The sequence below is a fragment of the Atractosteus spatula genome, chromosome 13, assembly GCF_055471065.1.
Source record: "Atractosteus spatula isolate fAtrSpa1 chromosome 13, fAtrSpa1.hap1, whole genome shotgun sequence".
NCBI lineage: Eukaryota > Metazoa > Chordata > Actinopteri > Semionotiformes > Lepisosteidae > Atractosteus > Atractosteus spatula.
This window is the reverse complement of record NC_142718.1, coordinates 9362805-9383525: the sequence shown is the minus strand read 5'-3', so window position 1 is coordinate 9383525 and position 20721 is coordinate 9362805. Positions and strand designations below refer to the sequence as shown.

Genomic DNA, 20721 nt, shown 5'->3' with positions numbered 1-20721 from the left:
GGATAATGTTTCTAACTGACTGCGAAAAAATGTAATGGATAGCAGAACAAGAGTTGACTCTGTGCTGCTGGAATACGGCTAAAAGTTTCTGAGAAAGTCTGTGGTAATGTCATTGTGGAATGCTCCTCTCTTCCTCATTTCAGGAGTTGCAGCGATTGCAGAAGATTGATAGATGGGGTCAGAGGGGCTTCTCTGTGTTACATTTTTCTTATGTGGGTAAGGCATCAGGTGATTTCTAAATATAATGAAAAATGGATAAAACGGAGGGGCAGCAGTGAACATTACTGTCTCATAGCACTGGGGCCCTGAGATCAGTTCCTGCATAGAGTTTGTATGCTCTTCACATTTTCACATGGGTGAAAAAGTGGGTTTCCACTTGGGTCCTCTGGTTTCCTCCAAAGACATACTGGTAGGTTCTCTGGCTTTGAGGAACATTAGCCCTTGTGTGAGTGTATGCGTGTTTGTGTCTGTGTCTGCCCTGCAATGTCTGGATTGGCATTCTGTCCAGGGTCTGTCCTGGCTTGTGCCTGTTGCTTGCTGGGATAGTCTCCAGCTCCCCCACTACCCTGTATTGGATAAAGTGATTAGAAACTAGATGGCTATGATGAAAAGGTATTGGCAATTTTTCTATAACCTGGAGGTGCTGAAAAGGACTGGTGTAAGACCAGAGTATAAACCTGGGTCATACAGACTAATTATTTACAATTTATTAGTACCAAAAGGCCCAGGCTTTTAGCAAGAAATTCTTCCAGCTTGTCTTGGTCATGAAAAGAAGATTATTTTCTTGTACCATTGTACCTTTCCATTATATCAATGAGATGCGCTTCTTATTGAAAGGCTTGTAAAATTTTGAACATCTATATATGAAATATTCACAGCTTAGAAGCTTTAGAACATCTATTCCCCCTTCAAACATTAATCCAACAAAGTTAAATACTTATCTCAATCAAGCTTTAACCATAATGTATGTAGAATTGGCTGTGGTTCCTCAAGGAGTCAAATGAAGCACCCCATGCCAACTGACATTTTAACCTGATGGAATATCATGGCTTGATGCATGAGTCCTTTAAATTGACAATCTAGGATGTGGTATTGAAAAAACTAAGTGAAACATTTTTCCCACTGTGTCTGTGGTTTACCAATGCTTTTAAGTCTTGTATTACAAAAGGATGAAATTTTGGAACACATACAGAAAGGGAGCTGAAATCATACCAGTGATTCAAGACCAGAGAAAAAGATTTTGCATTGATCAAGTAAAAAGGTGAGTGCTTTTGCTTGAATACTAAAAGGATTTTTGCCTGTTTTAATGTTGTTTTTCCTTGATGAAATGTTTTAATCTAATATTGAATTTTATTCTGACTTTATGGAATGACTTAACATAACCTTTTTTTCATAAATTGATGCTTAAAAATAAGAAAACAAATTATTTTAATTTTCATCTTTATTGGTGGACTTTATTTTTTTATTCAGTCAAAAAGTTACTGTTGAGGTCTACCACAATTATTCAGCAGACTCAGAAACTCACTCTTAAAAGTGTAATGGGTCTGCACTCAGGACTAAACATTTGAATTTGAACAGTTCCACAATTTAATGCTCTGTTTGGTAGATGAGAATATTTAATAGGTTAGGAAATTAGAAACAGAATTAACTAAGCCATCAAAATTTTAAAACATGTTTTGATTACCTCATGACTATTGTCAGCCTCTTCTGAAACAAAAAGTCAGGTTTAGGTACATAGATTAGTATAAATATTTGTGACAATATACAATTAATCAATCAGCAAAACTTTATTATCAATCAACAATATTTAGGTAAAAAAATACAACATATTAAATAGTATAGCGATAGACATAAAGAAATAACATCATTAGTAAACCATAAACTCTGCCAGATACTCATTTGTCTCAGGTGGTGACATGTTCAGTGTACAGTATGTGTCCTAAGACCCCAATTGAAGTCTTTTTATTTTAAATGTTCACTTCTCTAATTACAAATTATTCTTGTTTTTAAATACCAGCCAATTAAAAATATTCTAAAGTATGTACAGTACATTGTACTTTCTCTTCCAAAACTCTTTCTATACAGGAAGTTTTATTTTTCCATTTAAAGCTTCTCTCGTACTCACATATCCGATGCCACATGAGCTTAATAGCAGATCAACTACATAACTACCTGAGCATGTAATGTGGAATTCAATCTTAAATGCAAGAAGCCCTGTTTAAATAGGAATATTAATCTAATGTATGAGACAACTAACAAAACTATTCATGTTTATCTAAATGTTTTTAAGATTTTAACACAAGTTTATTTGTAAATTCAGATGGAGTGATACTGTAGGAGACAGAGTAAAATTGATATGAATACCTTTAAAATAGTTAAAAAATGACAATTATTAAAATATGTAGAGCTTTCCTATATTCATAAAGCATTATATGTTTATCTGCAATACTAGTTTTAATTAGAATTGGGAAATTCTTTAAACATACTTTATGAAACTCAACAATAACAGCAAATATTACAAACCTACCTTATCAAATAACATTAAGGTTTCTGTACTCTCTTACCTTATGTTTTTCCTTTCTCTCTTCTGCACTGGATTGAGAGAGGCCATTCCTTAACCTGCAACACATAAAACAATTTCTGCTTTCATCATTCTGAATACAAAATAATGATCCACTTCATTTCAAATGCCTTGTGATTTACATGAAACTGACAAAGGAGAACTGCAAACAATCTGAAAACTGCACTTAAAATAAAAACAATATTTAATATATTAAACCTGGTAAAACAGTGTAGAAAAAATGCAAATTCAAAACTGTAGGATAAGGACTTTCATGCATACAATTGCAAAATTTTAGTTGCTGTATATAATTCTATTCTATTATTATTCAATTATTCTATTGTTTATTAACAGATTTTTCAACCAACAAAAGTTGTTGAAGGAATTCAGGTCAAGATTCAGGAAATCAGGTTGTTATAAGATTCAATTAATCCTTTTGCCCTAAAGTATCTCCATATCCACTCCTCTTTAAACAGCTTCTTCTCGGTGTATCTATTCTTGTTTCTCTCTTATTCACTAAGCTAATGATCTTGTTGATTTACTGTATATCTTTTGATGTTTTAAATAAAATGCTTCCACATAACATAGACGGTTACATAATTTAAATAAAGTAACCACTGTTTGATTAAGGACAACAGCATGCAAGAATTGAATGCTATGTGAATGTTTGGAATATTTGATGAGATAGGCAGGCATGTCATGTGCCAGTGTTGACGGACACTATGGAGTAAGCCGCTCCACTGTGCTCCAATACAGAGAAGGTTTCAGCAGACTGGCAGAACAGATGACCATGCGAGGTCCAGTCGCCCTCGAGTGACCACACCAGAGCAGGACCGACACATCAGACTGGTCCATCTGAGAGATCTGAAACCACCAGCAGACACAATGCCCACATCAGTGACAGGACAGTGAGGGTCCATGCTGCTGGCCTTAGAGCAAGGCGACCTGTCAGAGGATCTCTGCTCACACCTCCTAGACGTCACAACTGACTGGCTTGGGTCAGACAGAGGCTGCAATGGACTCATCAGTAGTGGCATCAGGTCCTGTTCAGGGATGAGTCACTCTTCAGCCTGTTCCACACAGACGGGAGGGCCAGAGTGTGGAGGAGGAGGTGTTCTGTTTCTTTTTTCCATCAGTATACTGTATATAGTTAATGTCCTTAAAAATGCTGATTAGGTACAACTATGAGATTGACCTTTTAGTTATCCCCACCACACTTCAGTTAAAGGAGAACTGCAGTGCCAGTTTCTCAGACTGGTTATTAAATCTTGGTAACGAAATAAATTTATTGACGTTATAGAAGAGTTTAACAAATTTCAAGTTAAGCACAAAATCGTTAACTTTGTGAAAGTAATGTTAGTTGCCATGCAGTTGCAAACTCGCATTCATGTTCACACGAATTGCGATGTGATGCAGCCATTCCCGCTCACTAGTATCCATAATGACTAATGGAATGTGATGTACAAGTGAATAAGTACTTGCCCTCAATCAAAACTAGGCCTATGGATGTAAAACATCTAAGAGAAGATTTGAATTCTAGCTATTCATAAATCTAGTTGTTTTTCAATTCTAGTAATAGCCTGGTGTTTCTAATTATGGCAGTTTACATTAGGTTAGAAGAGTTGGAGTTGGTTTTTCATTTTCTGTAGTTGTGCCAATGTTAAAAGGAGTCTCTTCATTGCAGGGTGTGATAGTGTGCTTGTTGAAGGAGAAAATTCAATAAAGACTGTTTAATTAAAAGACAATCTTGATAGTTTCAGGTCACAGAATCCTCACTGTTTTCCTTGGCTTTATTTTGACTGTTGATATTGCTATATTTTGGTCCATATTCATCAAAATATTTTTAATTAAGCAAACAAAAATATTTTCCTTTAAGAGATTATTCTATAAACACAAGGTGAATTAAATTGTAATACAGAGAAATAATGAAATCTCAAATCTCACTGTATTTTACGAAAAACTACTGTTCTTCTTTTCATTCTATTCTGCTGCAAAATTAGTTATCATGAAAAATAAAAATACATTCATAGATAAAATTAAGGAACACACAATACAACTCCAATACATTCTGCAAGAAAATGGAGGCTGAAATGTTCAATGTTGTAGCTCGGTAACAGGTTTGTTTTTCTTCAGATCATGATTTACTCCATGAACTCAAAAGTAAAAGCGTTTATACAGTTCATAAATCTAGAAAAAGAATACAGATCTGGATTTTCTTCCATCAAATCACAGCCCAGGAAGCTGAAACAAAGTTGCAACTTGGTAAAATGAAACATTACAGACTGTCCTGAAAACCTTTGGATTTTTTTTCCAACATCATATATCTAAATGTTTCTTTTCTTGATTGATTGTTTGTGTGCCTGTTTATTTTACAGTAGAACAATGTATGGGTTTGAGAACGTTTTGAATAGAACAGAAGAGACCGACGTCTTCAACAGCAGCTATGTGATGGGCAATGAAAGCAACAGTACCACACTACCGTGGGTGGATGTGTGCCTGGACACAATCTTTGTGGTATTTGGGTGTTTGGGAAATGGAGTGTTAATCTGGGTATTGGGGTTCCGGATGAAAAAAACTGGCTTCTTCATTTATGTACTCAATCTAGCAGTGGCAGATTTTGGATTTTGTGCCCTTCTTGCCACTCAGATTCCCATTTACCTTGCCAAAAATGACTACATCTATGGTCTGATGTTTTGCAGAATTGAGCAGTACCTTGCACGTGTCTTTTATTATGCCAGTACCCTTCTCATCACCACCATCTGCTTGGAACGCTGTGTGGCAATACGCCACCCTATCTGGTACAAGTGTAGACGCCCAAAGAATGTCCCTGCTTTTGCGTGTGCTCTTGTTTGGACTGTCTCGTGTCTTCTCGCCTTGATGACCCTCTTCAATTTGGAATTGGTCTTTTTCTGTTTCGATGATGGCTGTGGGCATCAATGCTTTGTGAAGGATCTAGAAGCATTAAAGCTTCTTGCCACCTCAGAGATGATACTGGTTTACCTCCTTCCCTTGTGCACGATCTTCACCTGCAGTTCCATCATTGTCCACCAGCTCACAAAAGACAGGAAAGTTGGGACTAAACGATGTCAGGTGAATTGCACAGTTTGCCTTACAGCACTTTTATTTTTGGTCTGTTGGACTCCTTTCCAGGTTTCCCAGTACATCCATGTTATTCAGTTGATTTTCCTTCAGAATGAAATCAGCTTAATTTCTCTTGCAGGTCAAGTTGGCTACTATGCTGCTTTTCTTCTTTATTTCAATAGCTGCCTCAATCCATTTATTTATGTGCTCATGGGCCGGGAGATAAAGAAAAAAGTTATGCTTTCCTTGCCTGGCCTCCGTATTATTTTGAAAAGAGCTTTCAATGAGTTCACTGAAAGTGTGCCAGAAGATCATTGTGCCACCACTGATAACACAGTTTAAAACTTCATTCAAGACAGATTTGAATATTTAACTGTGGTTTCCAACATCAATATTTGGAAATGCACCATGAGCATGTAGTAAACATTTTTAATATTTATAATATATTAATATAAAAAACAATGCACATAGAAAAAAGTAAAACCAAGACATACTGTAAGTACATAACATAAACAAGAAAACTGAGTCTGCTATTTTCAACATGTACCATTTAACAAAGTTTAAATCAACAAAGTAACTAATATCCTGGATTTCTTTAGGAAGGGAGTTCTAGAGTCTATTGCCCATTCTTGTAGTTCACAGAATATGAGAATCAGTGGATACTGTATAAATAGAAAACATCACATCAGAGCAATGCTTTAAGTGAACAAAGATTTATTTTAAAATCAATGCAGACCTTGACCAGAAACCAATGTACAGATGCCAAAAAAGGAGTAATATGATCATGATCTATTCAATATTCTAGCTTTTCAACATTCTGCTGAGTTAATTGTTACATTTGACAGCTAAATTATCTATCACATTTTAATCTTTTTCCATGAGTGTAAGCTGGTTAATGTTCATGCATATTTTGTAATACTGTATGTGTATGCTGTCTACATTTAATTTATTTTGGAGGGTTGCATCTTTTCATATATTTCCACTCTTACCTGCTTCATATAATAGATGGAGTTGCTCTAAAATATCTATACCTTTGATACAATATATCTTAGTCCTGGTTTAAACAAAAAAAACTGCAAGTGTACATTCCCCAAAATAATGAAAACATGAAAACGTTTTGATTGAACGTCATCAGAATTGGATATCCCAAAATATTTGTCAATATTTAATATTTTTTTATTTTAATAGATAGGTTTTTGCAATGTCCAGTGTATGTATTGTTATAATTTAGTTACAGAATAGCTCTTAGTTGAGTAACATCAAACACAGTGAATGAATGATCTTGCAAATACAGTATCTTAAAATATCCTGGTCAGTACCAATTATTGAGGGCAATAGACATAGATATTGGATAGATTGCTCCACAAATTATGTTGTGCAATATCTTTTTTATGGTTTGTAAATATCTGCCTTTTTGTCTTTGGATGTTTCTAAAAATATTACTTTGTAAATAATATTGTAATGTTGTCTGTCTTTTATCTAGAAAATTAAACCCTAGTGTCAAAAAAGAATGTGTCTTCTTCCTGCTTATGAAATCATTTTTAGAGATTGTCATTGTAAAGCAATTTTTAGCTTTCATTGCCTCAAAACAATAATTTTCTTCAGTGTAACTGTAACATAACTGAATATCTGTTTCATAGGCCTCAAACAGTTTATATATTTATATATATATTCACTCTGATAGTAAACAGCTATGAACAACATTCTTAGGTAGTCTACAATGTACTAATGGGGTTAAATGAAACAGCCTCCAGAAAATGCATTATGAAGGAATTAGTATATTATTGCAGCCCTTACTTCAAACGTTGAATATAAAAAACAAAGGAAAATCTTTTTTAAAATACTGTATCAATTCTTTATTTCTTTTTGAATGGTAATTTAGTTTCCTCAAATGTGCATTCTGTAACTTCTATCTATGCTATTAAATTGAAATCTTTCTTTCTGTACTTTTGATTTATCAAGTACATTTGTAAAATATTATGCTGTAAAAGGACACTGTGACCTTGGCTAACACAAATAAATTCATTGATTTTTGCCTCAATCAGGAATACAATTGATCGAGGTATTTACTTATGAAACAATATACTGCACATTGATTCTGTCTTTATTGCATGAAAATGTCTAATATATCTGAGCAGTTAAAAATAAAATCTGTATTTACCGCTATTGCTGTTGTCGTTATTAGATCAATAATAACCAACATTTCTGAAATCAACAGAAAATCATGCAAGCGGACACATTAAATAATTTTTTCAAAGAAGGGAGACCTAAGTAATATCAGTCAGTAATTTATTTCACATATTTACTTAATGTAAGATGTTTTAAAACATTATTTTTTACATTATTATGTTACACTACACTACTGTACACTGTTACATTGGCAGCATGTATATTTTAAAACTTCAATAATTGTTTACAGCACATTTAATTTATGCTTAAGTTGGTTTTAATGTCATCAAATGTTAAAAATGTTCTTATAAGTAATTAGAATTCAGTTTGTGTAACAAGGAACGTGTGATGTTAACTTGAAATGTACAGTAGAAAATTAAACTAAAATAGTTAAAAAACTTTTTTGCAAGTGTAAAATGTATTACTTATTTTAAAAAAAAGTTTTGTAAATTTAAACAGCTTTTCTTGCAAGACATATTATCTTTCAAACTATGAAAAAAGGGCTTTGAATAGAGGGCACAGAATGTAGAATTCAAATGATTTTCTTCCTGGGAATGTCCTGTTTTAAGTGATTTTCAAATGGAAATGTGTAGCATATATCTTGACTTTGCTTAAGCTTGTTGATTTTGTTATGCATTTCCATTTGGACTGTTGAGAATTGTGGAAAATAAAAACTTTTTCAGCAGATGATTTATCTTTCTTCTTGAAATGACTAAGGCATTATACAGTAGGTTTCATGTCAAACTTAAAAAAACAAGTAACAAAGTAAAGCAAGACAGTATTGCATTTCAGAAAGTTTTTTCATGGTCAGATCATATTTTCTGTTTCAGAAAGCACTATTCTTAAGCAGAAAGTTAATGGAGAATATCCTCAAGTATAAAGTTGCTGTAAAGCAGGTCTTTCTTCAAGCCCTATTCTTAAGTAGAGAAGTTAATAGAGAATATACAGTATTCAAAGAGGCAGTGGTGCTGTATTCTCTGTGTGGCGAAAAATGAGTATTCTGTTAGAAAACCATAGAGTAGCCTATAGGGAAAATGCTAATACATATTTCTGTACTGGGTCACACACAGTTCCAGGAAACTATATAAGGGATTGATCTACTGAAGAGGATGTGTTTTCTGTATTTAAAGGACTTTGCTCTTCTCTTGATCGGCCACTGTCAATAGAAAGAGAAATGTATCCCTTAGATTACTTTAAGTAAATGTAATTCCTTTTTTGTATTAAATTCTCTTTTTTTAAAATTGATTTGACCACAGTATATGTTATTTTCACACAGAACTAATCAATTTTCAGTTTTTCCATAATAGATTTCAGAGTACCCCATTTTATATACTGAGAAATCATAATCTTTCACCATTATTCAGGAATAATTAATAAAATTACATATATATGTTTTTGGATTAAAGTGTATATATATATATTTTCACAGCCTTGACATTCACACCTAAAATTTCCAAAGATGCTTGAATGAATATGTGGTTTTGGAAATTCTGATCACTCAGACTGTGCTGACCTGACTGTTCCAGGAGTGTCAACAGATGAAATTAGTTTCTTTTATTCTTTAGATGATACAACATACTGTAAAGATGAAAAGATGAAGTGGAAAGCTGATTTGTTCTTTTTTTAACCCGAAGAAAATATGCATAATCACACCAGTTGACTTAAGCCACAAATGTTCCAAAAGCTGTCAAATAGGGACATCTATTGGGAAAGAGAGGAATTTGCAGTAGTTTTAGTCGACATCACACCTTAAAGCTCTACTTTCTCCCTTCTTTTTGCTTCTTTTTATAGCAAAACTATGGGGAAAGCAGGTTAATTCATTTTAAAATGTGTTACATTTTTCTAAATAAATCTACTGCATCAATATGTCACCATGGATGTTAATCTGTTTTCTGTTGTGGAAGTAATTAAACCAAAACGGTTAAGGAAAAAGTAGTGTTACATAAGCTTATCTACCTCATGTTATTGTTATAGGAAACTCTCTATACAGTGCTGCTAGTGATAAGAGAGGTTATTTTAAGGTAAAATAGTTTGAATTTAAGTTAATATAGCTAGAACAAACAATTTATAATAAACAGTAGACTCTCAATAGACACTGAATACTGAAAAAAAGCCATTTAGCTTCTGTAATCTTTGATTAACAATTTAGTAGTACAGAAAAAAATAGGCAATAGCTATTAACACAATTAGCACTATTAGCACAATTAAGACCCTAACAAACATGGAGAAGACATAAAACACAGAACCTAATATTTACAGATTGATATTTAAAGTAGAAATTAGAATTTAGCACCTCACAACTAACCTTCTCCAATATTGCCTTAAGATTGATCACCTCATTGTACTTAAAATGGGAAATTTAAAAAAAAATTATTCACTAGGTATTAATTTAGTAAGTAAAACTGCTTTCACAAACTTTACAGGTCTGCTTTCAGTTCAGTTCAGTTTACTGTCATATGCACAAGTGCAATGAAATGCTTATTTGTATGTACACACCAATACAAAGACATTAATGGAATTGCCAAAACATAAACACAGAACAGCAGCAGCAACAACAAGTTAAATACCATACAACTTAAAAAAAACATCAGTGTGAGCCAGTGGTAGGAGTAGAGTTCAGTAATCTGACGGCTTTTGGACAGAAACTGTCTCTGAATCTGGAAGCTCGTGCCTTTATGCTCCTACAATGCTTACCAGTGGGAAGGGGGGAGAAAATTGAGAAACCAGGATGTCTGGTATCCTTAGCGATACTTCCAGCCTTCCTGAGACCTGCCCTCTAAACAGATGCTAAAAAGGTAACAACCTTTGCCATTAACAAGAATGTGTCCAAAAAACAATAAGAAGAAATGTTGTCGACAAAATATAAATAGGAAATTTGAATAGCTCCAGCAACATGACAACAAAGCTTCTTTCCCTACATATTGTCTGAGTCTTTTCAGTTTCCATCACCATATATGTTTTGGTTCATCAAGGAGGAATCCAGCGGTTAATGTCTGTTGTAATGTAACATACTCACATCTGCCTTACTGCTTTCCTGATATTTTCTTCTCTTCATATTATATATTTGTTACATTTTGCTGTCTTTCTTTTAGCTTTGAAGACATGAACACGGCTAGGGAAATTCCAGGAAGTCCATTCAGCTCATTTCCCTAAAATTGAGACAGATATCTACTGTAGTTACAGTAGATAAAATTGTAGCTGGCATGAATTGCTGTCATCAGCTTGATAAGGTGTCCAATCATCTAGTCTCTACTCAGTTAAGGTTTGCTAAATAGGTTAGATTTAACCTCGGATGTACAAATATATGTGTGTTGGTGTATCTTCCTAAGATGAAGGACAACAAAATCACCACCTTTTAAATTCATATATCATCACACATGATAAATGTTAGACTTAACACACAACACAGTGTGTTGGGAGTCAAAGAAAGGTTCCATTGTGCAAGTAGTTTCATAATATTTGTAACAAAAAAGAGAAAAGGTATTACTTTGAATTTTTTTAACATTTTAGCAGAGAAAATAATCAAAAACAATTCGTAAAAAATATTTTTGGATCATTGTAAAATTCACAGTTTTCTCTGTTTTGAAACAGAGAAATGGCTTCTGTACAAGGTCTGCTCCTTAAATCTGAACAGTCTTGAGGAGGCACCAGCAGGTAGACAGCAGTCTCAATATTTACAAATATCTTGCTTCACCACTGTGGTGAAAGAAGGGTGAAGTAGTTATCATAAAAGACAGGAGGGTAAACAAAAGGAACAGAAATGTCTGACAGATGATTAACAAGAAAAGACAAGAAGGTACAGTAGAAAGGTAAAGACAAGGGGCTGGAGAGAGGAGAAGAGTGATGAAGGGAATGTTAAGCAAGAAACAGGATTAGAAATCCGATGCAAACAGAGATAGGGAGCCAGTGAATATTACACAGAAAAGGAGCTGCATGGAAAACAGGATAGAGACCGTCATAGGAGGCTGCAAGATTTCTGGCACATTTGAGCTCTGTGAAGATAACAGGGAATAAGATATTAAAAAACGGTTGGAAGAAAGGAAAGATCTGAACATTGCCAACAGAGGTAGCAGAAGCCATAGAATGAAATAACTGAAAAAAGAGGGCACATTCAAGACATCACACCTGTAGACAGGGGGTGAGGTAAAGAGAGACAAAAAGAGAGATCTTGAAAGAAAAACTGAGAGTGGCATGAAGAGTTTTTTTTGTGATTTGGAGCATTACACAGTAAAAGAAGTAAAAAAACAACAGGGTTCTAATTTTTGAAAGAGGGTAGGTCAAGAGAACTGTTTTGGAGAATATTGGCTACACCTACCTTTTTATTTAAAGAAAAAGGGAGATTGAAAAGAGAAATAGGAGGGGAAAGGGAGGGTGATTAAGAATGCATGGATGAGAGATCAAGATGCAGACATTGGTTGAGATAAAGGATACAAACAGGGCAAAGAGTAGTATGAAATGTACAAGGAAGCAGTAGAACATTACTTCTAAATGTCAGAAATGTGGGAGAGGAGGGTGGAGTTAGAAATTTAAGACGAAAGAGTCAGAAAGTTAGAGCAGAACTAACAGAAGATTAGAAAGATTACTTTTTGATGACATACTTTAAAAAAGACAAGGTAATTTTCAACATTTTGATACTCTTTTTCATTTCTTGCTTTTCTGACCTTATCTAAATATCCATGTAACTACAGTATGTTGGAAGAAATTTAAACCACTTGCTTATACTTGCTTCTGTTACGCTGTCATTTGTGAGGGCAACATAATGTTCAAATCACCTAAGGAATGTCTTAAAGGGCTGTTTTTAACAAAACAAAGTCATTGAAAAGAATATCAAGCAACAGTTTTGGCAGAAGCAGCAGTTGTATTGTACAGATGCCTACAGAAAAACAGAAACCTAAAAAAATGGCTTGCCTAACACTGATAACATAAATTATTAATTTAATGTGTGATATGCATTAATGTACTAGCCTAAAAATATTGCTACATTTATTTCAAAATAGACAGATGGCAAAGGCTAATCCAAACATAATTTTTTTTAATGGAAAAATGTTTTCCTGTGGGGAACACTGAAATGTTTAAAATGTTGGCACATTTAAAAAATGAAATTAAAAAGGAAACATACATTTTCATGATTTATTTTTCATGACAGATACTGCTGCCCTGAATTTTATGTTTATTTCTTTGTTCTTGTTAGATTGAGCAGAGCAGCACCTCTCCTGGCTGCTGCCAGAAGTTAAGCAAGTTTGACACAAGGCGAGCGTCACATGTTGTTTGTTATTTTGCAAAATTTCCGAATTACCTGGAACTGCAAAAAAACAACGATCATCTGCTTAGACACATTCATCCATCTATTATTTTCTAACAACTTCCAATTCAGGGTCATGGGGGAGCTGGAGTTGATCCCAGCATGTAACAGATACAAGGCAAGGTACACCTTGGGCAGGACGCCAGTCCATCGGAGGGCAGACGCAAACACAGATGCACACACTAAGCCAATTAGCCTTACAATGCTATGCTAACCACTATGCCGTCCTACTTAGGCACATAAAATTTGGAAATGAAAGAAAGGACAAATTGTTAATTATAGTTTACAGTATATTAACAAAATATTAATTCAAAACGTCAATTTTATTTCATGCTATGAAATTTTGTGGTCAGGTGTAACCTAACAGTAAATTCAGATACCTTTTGACATATTTACATTTGACACAAGTGTACCACATCATTGAATAATGTTCTGCCTTGTTCTCTATTTTTCTCTTCACATACATTGAATTACACTTTTAAAACGAAACCTTTTGAGTGGAATATGAAAATGTTTCATTTTCCTAAGGGCTAAAATGAAATAACCTGGCTTATTTTTATATAGAACCAGTATGATTTCATTGTTAAAGGACATATGAGAGTACCAAAAGAAATGTCTTTAAATTTGCTCCAATTGTTTTTTAATACCTCAGAATTATTTTAAAATACTTTATGTAAAACAAATCAAGATATTTAGTTCATATTCAAATATATGCATGTAAAATTATAAAGATGCTTTTACTGGAACTTGAATGTTTATTAGCTCTGGCTGTTTCACAGTGCTAGAAAGAAGAACTATTTTTCTCGAATGTATAAAGTCCAAGTAAGCAGGCATGGACAGCTGTTGAACACTCTTTCAGTAGTTTGGTTAAATGCTAATAAAAATAAGAAAACAAAACAATTAATTAAAAGGGTAGTGTACTTAATACTTGGCGTTACCTAACTAGGAAATTAAAGCACTGACCATATCCTTGGTACCATCCACTTGGGAGGACTAAACCAGGAAGAAAATGCTGCAAAGGTGTGTGGTGAAGGGCACCTCTTTTTAAAATATATATATACTTTCCTATATTTTACCTATACTTCCACTGGTGAAGCTACCATATGAACAGTATGCAACTACCTTCTTGAGCTACTATGAACAGTATATACTGTATCTTACAAGAAACACCATTCAGGAATAAAAGTGTCAGAGCTTATTAAGAATCACAATCCCATAATTAATGGCTGGCTTACTCTTAAAAAATGCCATAGTCCTAAAAGTGTTTGCTGTAAGGCAGATAAACAGCAGTAAAAACAAAAACGTCCCTTACAGTATACATGTAATACAATCTTAATAGTTACTTCAGTAGGTAACCCAAAAATTATAATCAGGCTGGAGTGGCTATTTATATTTAACAAGTAATGAAGAAAACAATGCAAAGTCTTGAGGAAGGTATCCAATTACTGATAAACAAATATTGTTATTACTTTATATTATACCTTTATATAAGGGCATATACACTGTAATGAGTGTCTCCATAATGCTATTATGGAGATATGCCTATAGCACAAGCACATGTAATTCATTTTGATGGATTTTCACACTGTGACCAAACTAATTACTGTAAGTATACTAGTTCAGTTTTAAATCAGATTTTAATCCATATCTCCAACATACTCTCTAGACTTATGTCTGTGACTTAGCAGAAAGCAATATTGGGATGATCAATTATTCACTTAACAGGACATTTGTTCAATGAGATCCAGATAACATTACAATGGACACTGTCTCAAATAGAATACACTGTTATGCTTTCAACAATCAAATCAATGCAGATGGAAAAGTGGATGAAATCTCATTTTAAAATGTATTAATTAAATTATGTTATTGCACTGCAGAATTAATTAGGAAGTGCCCACATTTGTTCTTCATCAAATTTCCCTCTGATTAAGTATGATTATAATCACTGAAAAATTGCAATTCACTCAATAATAGAATAACAAAAATAGACATAAAAAAGCATCTACATTTTCCCACTAAAGCACACACTGATGATTTCAAGAGATAACATGTAATACTTCTTTTCTTTGCTTTCTTTATATTTTTTCTAGACTTTCAGGATAACCAAGGAATTTCCTAAAAGTCAGGCTTGTGTCAACATTGTTGCTCATCAGTAATAAGACAATAAATAATGAGAAGTGTTGCTGTATTAAGTTTAGTTTTACATAACCTGAAAATCACAGTTGCTTTCCTTATGTTTGATACATTGTCACTTTTTATTCTTTTATGTTGTAACTAAAGATAACCCAATAATCTTACTTCTTATTACTGCATTACTTTACATTTCACTATTCAGTGTAAATTATAGGCCTAAGATTCATGGACTTGTGGCTGTGACAAATGTGGTAAACAGGGTCTGAAATGGATTGGGGGAAGTCTGTTTGTAGACAGTCTGTTGTTTTCAGGAATGGATACCGTGTGTGTAACCTTTGCCACTTCAGCCATTCCATGCTGGCGTTTAGGAAACCGGGTCTGGTGATTTAATAATGGAAACTATACAGTATAATTGTACCTTATTTATCCTAGGCAGGTACTGGAGAGACAGTGACCATTAAGGGGTAGGAATATGAATACGCTGTAAAAATTAAGGGGATATTTAGAAAATGCTTTCCATTCTTTGACATTAAAATATTTGTAACAAAAGAACTCTTTTGTTACAAGAATTTGTAACAGAATAATGGTTTTGGTTCCCGCCTACACACTAAGAATATATCTTCTAATACTCCTTATAAAACAATATCTCCTAGTACGAGCAAATCCTAATATTTTATTAGTCATCTGTTTGTGTTTGTATATACAGTACATGATTTTGTGATTATATACATGCTTCCATATTTTAGGTAATACAAAATTGTTGCATAATAATTTCACTGCATCAGGGTGTTGCATATTACTTTTAAATGAAAAAAACAAACAAACTGCTAATCTTTACACATTATGTAATGAAGCAATTTTGAATTAATTAACTCATTTAACCTGTAAAGGCAATTTAAGGAAAATCTCTGTCAAACTTAGCTAATTTTCTTTGACCACTAAAAAACAAATATTTAAAAACTAATGGAGAAAACAACACAATACTTTTAGTCAGGTGCCCAATCATCAAACTCCTTCTCCTGTTCCCCCATGCATTTTTAATTATATCCACTAGAGGACACTAGAAGAGTATTTCATGTTTCATGGAGTATCATGCTTTTCATAGTTCAATAAAACACTCCTTAAAATTTAGCTTTTGTAAATAATTGTATTTAGGTATTTCAGAACCTAAACAAACTGAAATATACTGAATTGCTTTTGGTGCAAAAGCTGGTAGTTTTCTCCTATATCTTAGGAAAGCTATACATAAATTGGTACATACAGTATATATAAGCACTGGCACATATACAAGCTACTGGCACACAAGGTATATATACAAACTATATATAAATTGGTTAGTGTATGTAATCTTACTATAATCTATGTGCTTTTTAAAAAGGAATATTCTAGACTCTGTTACAACAACATCATTAATCTCATCCAGTGGGACTTGTGTAATATACTGTAGAGTGCATTTAGATGACACAGACCACGTACCTTAGACCATGTAATTTAGAACATACCTTCCCATGAGATTTTAATATTGCTATTGAATTCGCTTGGTATTACACAAACTTTGAATATTATAATTTAAAAAGTGGGGGATGCATTTCTGACCACTTTAGATCCTAGATAAAAGTTATTCAGTATAGGTGAAGGATATTAAGAATAAAACTGTATATAAAAAACAGATGTTTGATTTTGGGCAGCTTATATCTTTTGAGGCACTTTTTTAAAGATATCTCATATATATATCTCTGCATTTGGCAGAGTAAATAAATGACAGTTCATTTTGACTGGGATGTAGTATTCCTTTTATAATGGCTGTTTAATAAAGATTTGGAAATACTTTACAAAGACAGCCTCTTTGGAAAAACACACCCAAAAAATAAAATCACATGCCAGAAATATACTTTTCTATACATAAATGTAATTTATGGATTTTACACACATAAACCAAAGTAATAATCTATTGAGCAATACAATTTGGATTTTCAGTTTTAATAATAATTACATTTTCCTAATCTCTATTTCATACATTGAAATTAAGCAAATAAGAAGAACATGCAATTCTAAACATGAGGGCTCTTAAAGCTTATCGATTACTTGTTGGAATGTTGAAAGAGCTGCTCTCTTTCAATTCCTCCATAGCAGTGCACTGAGATTGTAACCATCAAGATACAATTGAGGATTAATAAAGCACTCCAGAGTTGATTAAAAACAAATCAAGATAATTAAAAAGACTGTCACAGTCCTTGGCCGTGTCCAAAAGCCTAATTGCTTTCTCTGTCATTTAATCTCCTTTAAATCAACTTGTGATCTTATGATTCAAAAGTTCTGGTCACCTTGTCCCTTGGGTTTTTGTTGTATTTTGTTAATCTCATTGAACTACATTACTTTAAAGATCTAAAGGGATCATCTTCAACAGCAGAGCTGTGTAGTTTGCGCCGAACACTCATGATTCTTCATTCAACATATGTCCTATTCTCTTAAAAAAAGTCTTAAATTCTTTTTAATACCCATTTATTTGTCTAAGTCTAAGTCTTTGTTTTACTGTTCATTCTGATACCTGCATTAAGTCACTCTTCTCTGATGAAAAAACATTCAGCCCTATGAACCTGTATGTGCAATTATAACATTTATTTGAAACCAAGAGTTACCCTGTCCTTTTAACTACTTCACAGTAGCAAAGGTCTCTTTTTAATATGATTATCAGAAATTATTCTAAATGAGGTTCTTCTGCTTTGAACACCTCCTGCATCTGATTTAAAATTACTACAAGGATAGTTCCAGAATATGACTTATTTGCAGCATAGCTATAGCCACATTTCTTGTCATTAAACAATATTTAAAGCTGAATTTCCCCCCCAAATCACCATGCTTTTTGTTTCTAAGCCAATCATGGCAACACATAGAATGCAATTTTAGACGTCTGTCAAAACTGAATCCTGGCTTTTAATATGTCTCATGATCTGAATAGTAGAATCAAACTACAGACCTCAAAAGAATAATAATAATGTTTCAAATACAGTACTACCTGAACATCTATAGAGCATTGTAGTTTTAGAGCTAGTGGATTTATGATCACTGTCGTATTAACTTATGCAAAAGTAATTATCTTTTATACATTGACTGGAAGCAAAGCTATTTACTTATTTACCTAAGACAATTACTGTAGGTACCTTAGGGCAAAAGGCAAATGTTCTTACTGCTCAAGCAAAACAACACCTCTGCCAGCTCACAGGGATATCCTTGTTTATCACAAGGATAATCTTTTATTCTTTTATTCCTGGCTTGTGTGACACACACTGGAGTCCACCATAGACAGCTAGTTTAAATTAGAGGGCCAGAAGAAAACTTTTTATCCTTAGAAGGGTTCATTTTAACTGCAATCCAGAATTAGTACAAAGAGGACCACAAGGACAATCTTTCTAAAAAAGAAGGGCATTCAGCTGGGACAAGCAGCAATGGGACAGACAAGTTCCCTTGAAAACGAAGAACTTGCATTACAGTAATCCTAAAACACCTCAGCTTCCATCCCAGGTCTATTTTCATTGGAAGATGATCTGGAAAAGAGACAAAATAACAGAAGCAAGAGCATAAACAACCTTAAACAATACTGCAGTAATCTCCACCCATATAGTATCAGACATTTACAGTTCTTTACAATTCTAGGAATGAAGGTCTGTGAACAACCGTAGGCACAAAAGTTGGGTGTCAGTATATGATTTATTCTATTTACTTCTTTCAATTACTTCCAAACATTATTTAGGATAATCATAATCGTTAACCATTTTCAAAACACATCTAAAAGGTAGTTGCTATTCTTAATCCATTATTGTTGGTGATAATGTTTTTATTGTTTTGGATTCAAAAAGGGGTTTCATTTTAAAAAGAGTGTGTTTACAAAGTAACTTGAAATGATATTTGTAATGCATAATCAATAACTACAATCATTTCAACTTATTATTTTTTGTAGTCCTTCATTGTCTACTCGGAAGCAATTTTAGCACAAGAATAATTAAAATAAGGTTAAAAAACATATAACCATATATTAATAGGAAAAAGAATTTTGCTAAGTAATGGCAAAAGATAGTAATCAAGATGTAATACAATCACAATTACTCTTAGAGTTCACTTTTGTAAACTTTTTATTCAGGCATTGTAACGGGAGCCGGTCCCGGCTCCCGTGAGTGGGTAGTTTAGGACCCTGTGCGGACAGTATAATCCGGAAGTGACTGGAAAAGGGCTACAAGGAAAACGCGGTGAGGAATTGAAGGGATGGCGAACAAGGGGCGGTGCCGATGATCCAGGTGCATGGGGGGAGCGCAGGCAAACAAGTCCAAACGAGGTAAGTCCAAATGGGAAACTAGGGTGCAGTCCAGGGTCCAAGTCCCAGGAGATCCATCCAAGACAAACGATTAAAACCAGGAACGGGATCAGGGACAGGAACAGGAACAAGGAAGTTAAAAACAGAGTGACGAGGCCAGGCGCTCTGAGCCCTGGACTCAGCTGATTAGGACACCATTCGGAAGCCTATGCTTTCAAGCCACAGCCTTAGGGCCACCTGATGCTAGGCGGGCCTCCGGGCGTCATACTTCCAATGCAGAGCCCTGGGCTTCAGAGGCATGAGGTTGAAATAATAGACGGAACAAGGGGCAGGTGAACGCCCTCTAGAGGAGGGATGAAGATCGTGACAGGCATGCAAGTATCAACAAGGTGACGTGAAAGTCAGTGCTGCTTACTGAAAGATTTTCAGTCTGATTTTTGCTGCACTGTTAGCCTCATATCCATGGTATCCCAGTTCCCAGACATCCCAAAGACTTGCAAGCTCAGTTGAACAGTGATGTTGTCTTGCCTTATGCCCACCAGGGTAGATTCTGGATTGCCTCACAATAGAAAGATAATGGATCAATGGATGAATATAATGTACATTCCATCTGTTACATGGGAAGTGAACAATTTAAAATGTATAATTTACAAGGCAAAGTGAATCCTTTTCATGTGGTAAGAAGAATTTTATAAAACCATAAACCAAAGATGGAACAGCAATGTAAGTCTCTCAGTATTTCACCTCTCAAGATTCAGTTTGCAAGAAGTAGGCTTACGAAAATCCCCAGCATAAGAAGCAAATAATAGTATTGTAGATAAAAAAAATAAAAGATGCCACAAAGGTATGTTGAACCTTTCATAAATTATTATGAACATAAATTGAAATTCATGTGCTAGACTGTATATCAAGCTATATGCAGTATGTGTTTATATACATTATACTAACAAATTTCTCTTCATGTATGTTTTTAGAAAATGGTGTGATAAGATAAAATTCTCTTAAGAATGTACACAGGTGTAGTAGGAATGAAAATGTCATAGTGTATTTGCACTAAAATCAGTCTGTGAGACTGTCTTTCTCTGTCTCAAAGAAAACACATTGAATTATGTGGTTGTGTCCTTACCAGATTTTTCAAAACCATTCTTGACAAGCTCAGTTTAA

The 20721-nt window shown here is 34.0% G+C and overlaps 1 protein-coding gene across 1 annotated transcript; it reads left to right on the top strand.

Moving 5' to 3' along the window:
- Nucleotides 1-4942: 4942 nt before the first annotated feature.
- LOC148821771 (mas-related G protein-coupled receptor member X2-like) lies at nt 4943-5983 on the top strand. Its single transcript, XM_088929975.1, has one exon. The coding sequence runs from the start codon at nt 4943-4945 to the stop codon at nt 5981-5983; it is 1041 nt and encodes a 346-aa protein (XP_088786101.1).
- Nucleotides 5984-20721: the final 14738 nt, after the last annotated feature.

Bases quoted from the DNA above. Each gene is read 5' to 3' on its own strand.
- LOC148821771 (XM_088929975.1), top strand. From the start codon at position 4,943: ATGTATGGGTTTGAGAACGTTTTGAATAGAACAGAAGAGACCGACGTC.